General features: G+C 34.5%; 1 protein-coding gene across 1 annotated transcript; it reads left to right on the plus strand.

The window, feature by feature from the left end:
* The first annotated feature begins 13 nt into the window (after positions 1-13).
* Positions 14-11,381, plus strand: mthfd2 (methylenetetrahydrofolate dehydrogenase (NADP+ dependent) 2, methenyltetrahydrofolate cyclohydrolase). Its single transcript, XM_051109620.1, has 8 exons — positions 14-236; positions 3,451-3,635; positions 5,561-5,683; positions 5,921-6,073; positions 7,404-7,511; positions 7,631-7,723; positions 7,849-7,974; positions 10,418-11,381. Exons 1-8 carry the CDS (start codon positions 157-159, stop codon positions 10,564-10,566), a joined length of 1,017 nt encoding a protein of 338 aa, XP_050965577.1. The 5' UTR covers positions 14-156; the 3' UTR covers positions 10,567-11,381.
* The last annotated feature ends 43 nt before the right edge of the window (positions 11,382-11,424 follow it).

Raw genomic sequence — 11,424 nt, forward strand, 5'->3', positions numbered from 1 at the left:
GAGTGACGCTGTAGCCACGCACGGGGCAACGGGGTTATAAACTGACACTGAAATTTAGTGTGCACACCTTTCTGCCTTATTCCCGCCCGGTCGCATACGTGTGATTTAGCTGTTGTCAGTCTTTTTTAATTTTAGTCTTATTAATATCACGCACCAATGGCTACACTCCGGGCATTGCGGAAACTATGCCGGCATTCTCACCACCAGGCATGCAGTTTTCATTTGTCATCTTCAAGGTAAGTGTCCGACAGCTGTTTTAGTCGTATGTGATAGAATAAGCTCGCGCTGTGTTACGGATATCACCGCGTCCTGATCCGCTCTCGTTAAAGCGCTTGTCATCCACAGCAGGATTGTAGTCTAACTCTTTATGAGTAACGTTAACACTCAGTTGTAATTTTCTCTCTATTACCCTTGGTTTTGTTAAAAGAGCATGTCAGATGCGACTTCCTCTCTCAATGTATTAGTTATGTAACAAACGCCGGTTTAATTGTTCAAGTCACTGTGCGCCCCCGAGCGGCTCACCGGCCCCCGGAGCCTCGCGGCTGATGTAATGTCATAAACGGCTTGCACTCAGTCAGCCGGCGTCAGGTTTCCACACAGGGACCCCTCTCTGCTAATTTCAGTGCTCATGTGTTGGGTTTCCTCTCTCGTGATTTGTAGTGATCCTTATGCCTGATTGCTCAAATTCAGCACATACTTGTTTTCATTTATTCCTCGCGTGGTCAGTGATTTGGTGAGATTAATTTAGCAGTGCTGACTAAATTTTCTACACATGACTGAGACCACTTCAATTAAGCCGCATACACTGAGAAGACATTTACTAAAAGGTTTATTTATGTAAAATAAGGTTTAAAGGAAAAACAAATATGTTAAATAGATTGAGAAAATTAGTTTCCATAATTTTAACCCGTGTTGGGGGTACCGCATTACAAGTAACGCGCGTTACATAATCAGATTACTTTTCTCAAGTAACTAGTAAAGTAATGCATAACTTTTTAATTTATAAGAAAATACCTGAGTTGCTTATTCAATTACTTTGTTTTGCCATTTATTGACTAGTAGTCTCCTGTCCCCATGCACGTTGAGAAATATTGGAAGTACAGAGGTTTTTAGTGCACTGTGTGAACATGATAATACTGTAATACTGACTCAAACCTGCAATAATTAAATGTTAAATAACACAAATATCCTTTATGTATTTAATCCCATTTTATTAACCAGTATCTTGACCTTTGATAATTCAGTTCAACCATGCTAATAAGAAAAATGACATAAACTAACATTTATGCTCCATTGTTTTTTTTGTTTTTTTTCTAAAGAGTGTTAAACTTTTTTCTTCTGCGTTCAACTGTACAGACGTGAATTTACTTTTCCTTCAGCCTGAGCTTATTCATTTCACTTTGGTGTGAAAGAGCTTTTACATTAGCTGAAAATATAACTTTTTATATTAAAAACAAACAAGCAAGCCCTGTCAAGATTTTAAAAGTAACGCAAAAGTAATGTTACGCATTACTTTCCATAAAAATTAACTAATTAACATCATTCGTTACTTTTTTAGAAAATTACGCAATATTGTAATGCATTACTTTTAAAAGTAACTTTCCCCAACACTGGTTTTAACAGTCGTTGTTAGGGTTAAAGTTTAGTCATTTATTGTTTACATTTACGGAAAGGCGACATAGATTGCATTCAAGGTAGGCATTTGATCAGTTCATGCATTCTCTGGGATTCGATAATCTTCGCGTTACTAGCACAGCGCTGTTTCAAATGCATCGCCTTCTGAACAGAAATATATTTTTTTTTTTTAAAACAATCACATAATTTGTAATATTTTGCGTTTTACAGCCTTGCAACTGAAAACTCACACAAATGATCTAAAACTGATTTAAAACTGCCACTGAGTGTTTATTTACACTGACAGAGGCTATTTACACTAAATAGTCCACACTACTAAAGGTGATTATCAAACAATGCCTCCAGCGGCGTTTGCTGAGATCGACCCGGGTTCGAATGCACCTTTTGCAAAACCTTTTTCTCCCTTTTCAAATCTCATATCACATTGGAAAGGGATTTATTGTCAATTATCGCTATTTGCACTTGGTGTAAATAGCATCTATCCCTATGAAAATATGCCATATTTATTTAGTGTGAATAGCACCAGTTGCTTTTTGCACTTAGTGTAAATAGCATCTGCCAAAATGCCACATCAGTAAAGGTACACAGAAAGGCATATGAACATCTTTGCTAAATAAATGAATGCAGAGCAGAGGTAGACAGTAGTGTATTTTTACGTATTTTTACTCTGCATTAAAAGTACTTTTCAAGTTTCTGTACTTTATCAGAGTGATTTCTTTAGAAGCCCTTTACTTCACAACATTCCAAAACATAATATAGTACTTGTACTGCATTACGTTTCATATTAAATATCTTTTAATACTTAATTACATTAGAAATCTAGTACTTTTTTTTACTTTTACTCAAATGAAAGTAATTCAAAGATTTACTTTAGTACAAGAAAGTACTACATTTACCAAAAAAAAAAAAAAAAAAACTGCAACTTTTATTTATGAAATGTACACTGTAAAAAACAATTTGTTGAGTCAACTTAAAATAATTTGTAACCTGGCTGCCTTAAAATTTTAAGTTCAGTCAACTCAAAAAAAGTTTATTCAACTTAAAATGTAAATGTTACTTACCCATCTGTTAAGTTTAGCAAACACAAATATCTAAGTTGTTACTTAGTACAACTTAACATTTCAAGTTGAATAAACTTATTTTAGTTGACTGAACTTAAAATTTTAAGGCAGCGGGGTAACAAATTATTTTAAGCTGACTCAACAAATTGTGTTTTTTATTTTTACAGTGGAAAAAAGTATGGCATTATGCTTTGGAATATAGTGAAGTAAAAGTTTTCCAAAGAAAAAACACTTTAATAAAGTACAGATGAAGTACTTTTTAAATTTAATTGAGTAAAGTAAAATTACTTCTACTGTCCACAAGATTTTCATACTAAATTTGCATGGACTGTTATATTATCCCTTATGTATAAGGAGTCTGATTTGAGAATGCTCTTTATTTTTATTTATTTATTTTATTATTGTTGTATGATTAAGGCTACTGTTTTTGCACCTTACAAATGACAGGAAAAACAAAAATGCTCTGACATTCTTTAAAGTGTCTGGTTATCTTTAGTTATTGTCCGTATGTCTTCATTTAGGCTGTAGTCTATCACACCCGCACAGAGCTTATCTGTAGACAGCAGCTATGACTCCCAGTGTCAAATATATCTGGATTGTTGAACAGAAAAAAAAAAAAAAAAAAAAAAAAAAAAACTCTTTTTCAAACTTATTTTCTAATATTTTTTTGGGTTCAAAGTTATCTGAAGCAGAAGCAGATCTGTAGTTCTTTGCAGTGAAATTTCACCCTTCAATCCTCTGTTTCTATCTCCAGACAAGAGGCTGTGATCATCTCAGGCAGGAAACTGGCTCGGCAGATCCGCAACGAGGCACGTGATGACGTGGAGGAGTGGGTGGCTGCTGGGAACCGACGACCTCACCTGAGTGTGGTGTTGGTGGGTGACAATCCAGCCAGTCACTCTTATGTTCTCAATAAGACCCGTGCAGCAGCAGAAGTGGGTAAGATACATTCAAGCCCAATGCCAGATGAGAGTAATTTCTGTTTAAAAAAATGGGGAAACGCCTTTGAGCCTCACGGCTCACTGGGGTGAAATGAGGCATATCGACCAGTTACAAATCTAAAAACACTTGTGTGATTTTTCTTAACCTGTTGATATACAGGGTTAAACGGTTAGTTCACCTGTAATGAGTCAGAATTCTTTCATTGTTTATTCATCCTCGTGTCATTCCAAGCCGATGACTTTTATTCCAAGTCGTTCCTTTCCGATAAAAGACTTTGATTCATCTTCAAAACACAAATGAAGATATTACTAATGAAACATGATATTTCTCCCTTCTACTGAACGTCTGTTTCAACAATTCTTCCAAACGTTCATAAAAACGTGGTAAATGTAATTTAAATCAATCAGACTGTTTATAGGGCCCTATGAAATCTGTTTTATTTTTTCCCAAATTCTGTTTTATTTGTTTTCCAAATTCCATTTTAATTTTTCTCAACTCCTTTTTAATGGTTAAATTAAATTTTATTATATGTTTTATTGTTATCAAATTCTGTGTTTTAGCATGTCTAATTATTTGAATGCATACTTAATGTATTCAAATGTATTCTTAAAATAGCCTTATGAAAGGTTTTTAAACCCTCGGAAATTCTGTGTTGTGTATCTAAAATGTTCTGGTTATCAAATGAAGGCATAAAACATCATTTCATTTATCTTTTAATTACTGAAAATTAAATTTTTGGCAATCAAAGGGGAATTTACTACTAAAATTAAAACGTGGAAGAAATTTAGTAGTAGTAGTAATATTAGTAATGTATGTCTGGCACAATGTCTTCAAGTTAAACCGGACTTTTATTTTGACAGGTTGCTGTGTCTACCTTTACATTTCTGTGTGTATATGCTATAACCCTAGTTTTCCTAAAATGGAACGGTCAAATGCTCATAAAGTGACTCTCAGCAGATATTGTTCATGTATTTATGTCCTCATTTAGTGAGATAACAGACGCTGAAATCACCGCGAGCCTCACGTGCGCTTCAGTGCGTGTAGTAAACAAAAGTGCTCGTCTGCTCCATTCATTAAAACAGAGACACACAGAACATGCAGGATTCATATTTTAATGTTTTTTTAATATTCACAGATACTAGTCCATACTGCAGTTTGATTTAAGTGTAATGACCTACTTTTGATTAATTCATTCAAACTTTGACAAATTCCGTGACATTCCGCATTATTCAGTGAATTCTGTTTTTATGACTGGATTCCGCGATTCTGTCCGCATTTTCCAAATCTTCCAAATTCTGACTACCATATATTTAATGTGCTCTGTGTGTGCTGATCACAGTTTAATATTTGAATAAAAGCCTAAATTAAATCTGTTCTATAAAGTGATCGTGTTTGTCTTCTTAAGAATTTGATTAAACCATGTCTTGCATAACAATATCTTTGTTCGTGGTTTGACACGTCTTAAAGTCTGAAACAACATGAGGGTGAGTAAGTGATGACAAAGCATTCCTTTTGGGTGAACTATGCCTTTAAAGCATAAATTCTTTAATTGAGTTTTGTAGATATTATGCTTGCATGTTAATTCCTTTACAAAACTAAAATTTCAATTACTCTTTTTAAATTGTGAAATGGATGAATTGGACTGGAGTCTGTGTTTGGCCTCAGTATTGCTGTACCACGTAAGCAGTGGGTCTCACTTTCCACTGTTGGCTGTGTACAGTATGTAAATCTATTTTGAGTGTCATATGACTCCTTACATGATCTCACACTGGTTCCACACAAACTCACACAAGCAAATCTGACTAGAGAGGCACTTTGGGACCTGTTGGCATAAATACTACTTATAAATGCATATATTTTATGCCTAATACAGAGATATTTTCTTCAGTGTTTGAAGTGTGCTTCTCTCTTATTCTCTGCAGGTATTAGTAGTGAGACCATCCTGAAACCTTCTAGTATCAGTGAAGAGGAGCTACTTGACCTCATTGAGAAACTCAACATAGACCACAGAGTAGATGGTCTGCTGGTACAGCTACCACTTCCTGGTAGGTTAACAGAAGAGCAACAGCTCTTTAGTTGTTGGTTATTTGACATTTACATTGTCAGTGCAGTGAACTGGGTTTTAAAAATAATTGCATTGGACTTAAAGCTGAATGTGAGACTTGACGGTCATTTCAAACCATGTTTGACCAGTTTATTTCTCTTTAGGATAAAAGCTTTATCTAGACTTGGAAATTATTTTCAGTAACAAGTTGTTTTGAACGGTTCCCTCTCATTCACAGATCACATCGACGAGCGACGTGTATGCAATGCCGTGTGCCCAGGGAAAGATGTTGATGGTTTCCATGTGGTCAATGTTGGTCGCATGTGTCTGGATCAGTCAACTATGCTGCCTGCCACGCCCTGGGGGGTTTGGGAGATTATCAAACGCACAGGTGAGAAACCATAACCTGACCAGTGGACAGTGTTGGGAAGGTTACTTTGGAAATGTAATAGGTTACAGATTTAAAATGTAATACGTAGTGTAACGTTTTAATTACTTTATTACAGTAATGTAATTTATTACATTTGATTACTTATCTAAATTTCTGATATTTTCAACTGTTAATCATTTTGAAACATTTAAACCAGTCAGAGTTAACCTTACAGTAGCGCCCAACACTGATTACTGTCAGACTTTCAAAATCCTTCATCACTTGAATTAAGATTATAATAAGTAAGAGATAATATACATCTTTATTTTGCGATAACAACTGGCTGGATGTACATTATCCCACTTATTACACAGCTGCTTGCCACAAAAGTAAATAATTAGACACGAAATTATGATCTGTGTTGAAATATCTGAACACAAAGCTTCTATGAAGAAATCCGTTGCTAGCAAGTTCAAACTAGACAGACATTTAAGCAATACAGTGCAGTCATACCACGTCATACCATCATAACAAGAAATAGTTTAATAGCTGGTTTTGAAATCAGATGTTTGCATAGTTATGACAGGAAACACTGGCATCTAACAATGCTTTGGAAAAAACAATTAATCTTAAAAAATAAAGTACGTGCATAAACCCAAATAGGAAATAAAACGGCATGTGTCCTGTTCTGTGTCCTAAACTCCTGAAACAATGTTGCCTCATTTTAGAGCAGTCAATGCAATTTCTAAAAAAAAGGTCAATTAAATCTGTATGTGTGTGGAGAAAAAAATCAGATGTAACCCCCTTTGTAATCATTAACATTTTCAAAAGTAACTAATTTAATTACACATTTTTTTCTCAGGAACTGTAACTAATTACAATTACATTTATTTTGTAATTAAATTATGTAATGCCATTACATGTAACTAGTCACTCCCCAACACTGGCAGTGGATCATACAGCATATTTTGAACCCCAGCAGCTGGTTTGGGACCTGCTAGACCTGGGTTTATGGGATTTTAATACCTCAAATTGTATGGATTGCTGAGGAAAGTTGTCCTATTACTTTTTTTTAAGCAATCAGAAGCATTATTTTCCTACCAAATTTGGTGAACAAATCCCATAGACATGGATTGAAGGAGACATCCAAATAATCATACAGACTTGAGACATCTAGAGTTTCCCAAATGAGAGATCTTGAAGGCACAGTTGATCAGAATAAAAGGGGAATCATGATTATTAATTAAAAGGCTTCAATTATCTAAATAACTATAATCTGTCTGATGATATTGCATTCAGATAGACCTCAGGAGTTAATGTTTATGCCCACTAAACCTATCTTTTCTCGTAGGCATACAGACGCTGGGTAAGAATGTGGTGGTGGCTGGTCGCTCCAAGAACGTGGGGATGCCCATTGCAATGCTGCTACACACAGACGGCAGACATGAAAGGCCAGGAGGTGAGTCTGTGTGAAGAGTAGAAGCAAAACATTGCACAAGCTGCATTTGTATGCAGTTCTGATGAGCTTCGGTTCTAGAATGTAATTAGTATAAAGCGTCCTGCCTCTTTTGTTTTTAGGTGATGCCACCGTGACCATCTCCCACCGTTACACTCCCAAAGAACAGCTCCGTCAGCACACACAGATCGCAGACATTATCGTCGCTGCTGCAGGTTTGAATTTCAATTTGCTAATAAAACCTCTTTTAATTTCCATTTCACACATGTTTACTGCTATGTATGTCACTGAGTGGTGCTCACAGGGATCCAGATTCACAAATACTGTTAATTTCCTTCAGGTATTCCCAACCTCATCACTGCTGATATGATAAAGGAGGGTGCAGCTGTTATAGATGTTGGTATCAACAGAATATTGGACCCCTTGACTGGAAAAAACAGACTTGTTGGTGATGTGGACTTTGAAGGTAAGAAGAAAGTAGTAGTGCATTAAAAGCCTTTCTGAGACTCTTGGTTAAAATAATCTTTGTACTTGCACTTTATTTACTGTATATAGTTTATAATACTATATCTAATTTCTGAATATTAAATATCTGCTTTTAGTTCAACCTGAACCCTGTCTTGGGAATATGTGTATATCTGTTTTCAGTAGCTGTTTTTTAATTAAGAAATTGTAGGATTATTGTTTTGAAAATCTTTTTGACTTGATCTCTTTGACACTGATTAGTGATAAATCATACTAGTGAGATGAAACATTCTAACAACGTTAAATCATGTTAGCAACATAATAAAACATGCTAGCAATGTGCTGAAACATGTTAAATCATGTTAGCAACATTAATTAATTAATTAATTAATTAATCCTAGAAACATGTTAGCAAGGTTAAAATGTTATCGTGTTAAATCAAACTAGAAACATGTTAACAATCTGTTATTGTTAGAAACATGCAAACAATGTTAAATCTAGAAACATGCTATCATGTTAAAATGTTAACATTAACACATTGCTAACATGTTTCTAGCATGATTTGATGTGAGAAACATGCTAACATGTTAAATCTAGAAACATGCTAGCAACGTGCAGTTGTCAACTATGTGTTAAATCATGTAAGAAACATGTTAGCAGTGTTAAAACATGGTAACAACATGGTAAATCACGTTAGAAATGTATGCAACATGTTACATCATGTTATAAACATGCGTGCAATGCGTTAAAACATGTTAGCTATGTGCTAATTAATGTTTGAAACATTCAATCATCCTAGAAAAACGATAGCAATGTGTTAATGTTAGAAACACGCTAACATGTTAAATCTAGAAACATGCTAACAATGTTAAAATGTTAACATGCTAAATCATGCCAGAAACATATTAGCAATGTATTAATGTTAGAAACATGCTAGCAACATGTCAAATCTAGAAACATGATAGCTATGTGTTAAATCAGGTTATAAACATGCTTGCAATGTGTTAAAATTTGTGCTATGTGCTAATTGATGTTTGAAACATGCTAGAAACATTAAATCATCCTAGAAAAAAGTTAGCAATGTGATCATGTTAGAAACATTCTAACATGTTAAATCTAGAAACATGCTAGCAATGTGCACTTGTCAACTGTTAAATCATGTAAGAAACATGTTAGCAGTGTGTTAAAACGTGGTAACAACATGGTAAATCATGTTAGAAATGTTAGCAACATGCTTGCAATGCGTTAAAATGTTAGCTATGTAATAATCAATGTTTGAAACGTGCTAGAAACATTGCTATCATTTTTCTAAGATGAGTTAATGTGTTAAATCTAGAAACATGCTAACAACATGTTAAAATGTTAACTTGTTAAATTATGCTAGAAACATGTTAGCCATGTGCAGTTGTCAACTGTGTTAAATCATGTAAGAAACATGTTAGCAGTGTGTCAAAACATGGTAACAACATGGTAAATCATGTTAGAAATGTTAGCAACATTTTCAATCGTATGTTATATGTTAGCTATGTGCTAATCAATGTTTGAAACATGCTAGAAACATTAACTCATCCTAGAAAAGCAATATCAGTGTGTTAATCTTCGAAACATGCTAACAACATGTTAAAATGTTAACTTGTTAAATCATGCTAGAAACATGTTAGCAATGTGCTCATGTTAGAAACATGCTAACATGTTAAATCTAGAAACATGCTAGCAATGTGTTAAATCGTATCAACAATGTTTTAAATCATGTTAGAAACATGTTAGCAGTGTGTTAAAACATGTTAACAACATGGTAAACCATGTTAGAAACATGTTTGTAATGTGTTAAAACATGTTAGCAATGTGCTAATTAATGTTATAAACATGTTAACAACTCGTTAAATCTCGAAACATTAACACATTTACATTGTTTTTAGCATGATTTAACACGTTAACATTTTGCTAGAAACATGTTAGCAATGTGTTAATGTTAGAAACCTGCTAACAGCATGTTAAATGTAGAAACATGCTAGCAACAGGTTAAATTAATATGGTAAATGATGCTAGAAACATTTTAGCGGTAATGTTAGAAACATGCTAGCAATGTATTAAATTGTGTTAACGACATGTTGAATCATGTTAGAAACATGTTAGCAATGTATTAATGCTAGAAACCAGCTAGCAACATATAAGCAATGTGTTAAATCATGCTAGCAACATGTTTGTGCCATGTAATGTGCTAATTCATGCTAGAAACATGTTAGCAACAATCAAAATCATGCTAGCAAAAGGCACACAAAAAGCATGTTATATTTCATTGGCTTTTGAAACTTTCAAACTTCAAGCTTTTCAGAGTGATTTCAAATGTTCAGACAAGGCTTTGTCAAGCCAACATCAAAGTTTATCATCAAAGTTTACTTTTTTTTTTTTTTTTTTTTTTTTTCTGATCTGTGTCTCCACAGGTGTCAGAAAGAAGGCCAGCTACATTACTCCAGTTCCAGGTGGCGTTGGACCCATGACTGTAGCCATGCTCATGAAAAATACAATCAAGGCAGCAAAGAACTTAATTTTAACTCCTCCTCAACGTGTTCGAATGGCAGCGTCCTCGTAACAACCTCACTCTCTCAGCTCACTCCACATTCCACGCTGTGCTCCCCTCCGACTTCATTTTGAGGGTCTCCAAGTGGAAAATCAATATTTTTAATGGCTATTTTTGCGTTTCATAGTCTAGTTAAATATATTTAAAGGTTTGTGGGGAAAGAATGTGCTTTTTTTCATTCAGATCTTACACAAAAAATATTATTTAGTGTTTGTTTTTCAATTACCAGGCCAAGCTTTCACTTTCTTTCGTTTTTACACTGTTACAGCTTTGCTTTTTCAGCTTTCTGTATGTTGAAGTATTATAATAAGAGACTGGCAGACTTTTTGAAGCATATTTATTAAGAAACACTAAAGAAATGTTCCAGAATGACTGCAGTCAGTGTTAAGACAGTGTCATTGCATTTACCCTATGTTTCTGCAGTACTGATTGTTGTTCCCATTTACATGAATGTGTGGAATGAGTCACATGTCCAATACTGGTCAATACTTGTGAGTCAGCATGCAAGATAACTGACCGAATAACCTTTGCAACAACAGTTCATTCATTTAGAGGGTATTTGTGACTGAATTGAGTCATCACTCCTTTTTATTTTTTTATTCCTCCTTTATCTGGCCCTTGAGGGTACAAAGAGTAATGATAAAGGAGCAGTGGATAGGGACATCCAGCAAAGGAGAAAAAATGTGGCTAAATTTAGATGGAAATCTAGCCAAGTTGGTGCTTTTTTTTAGTTGTATGTTCCAGTGACAAGCCAAGTCTTGTTGAAATAATCACAGTTGTTTTGCATACTATGCTAATGCCTTTCAAGCACTACAATAAATGTATCATATGCAAACTGATGTTTTATTTGAGCCTGTTTATAGTTAAAAG

The sequence above is a fragment of the Labeo rohita genome, chromosome 5, assembly GCF_022985175.1.
Source record: "Labeo rohita strain BAU-BD-2019 chromosome 5, IGBB_LRoh.1.0, whole genome shotgun sequence".
NCBI lineage: Eukaryota > Metazoa > Chordata > Actinopteri > Cypriniformes > Cyprinidae > Labeo > Labeo rohita.

Bases quoted from the DNA above. Each gene is read 5' to 3' on its own strand.
- mthfd2 (XM_051109620.1), top strand. From the start codon at position 157: ATGGCTACACTCCGGGCATTGCGGAAACTATGCCGGCATTCTCACCAC. The intron at 7,512-7,630 runs GTGAGTCTGTGT...TTTTGTTTTTAG, and splicing joins CAGACATGAAAGGCCAGGAG to GTGATGCCACCGTGACCATC. The intron at 7,975-10,417 runs GTAAGAAGAAAG...GTGTCTCCACAG, and splicing joins TGGTGATGTGGACTTTGAAG to GTGTCAGAAAGAAGGCCAGC.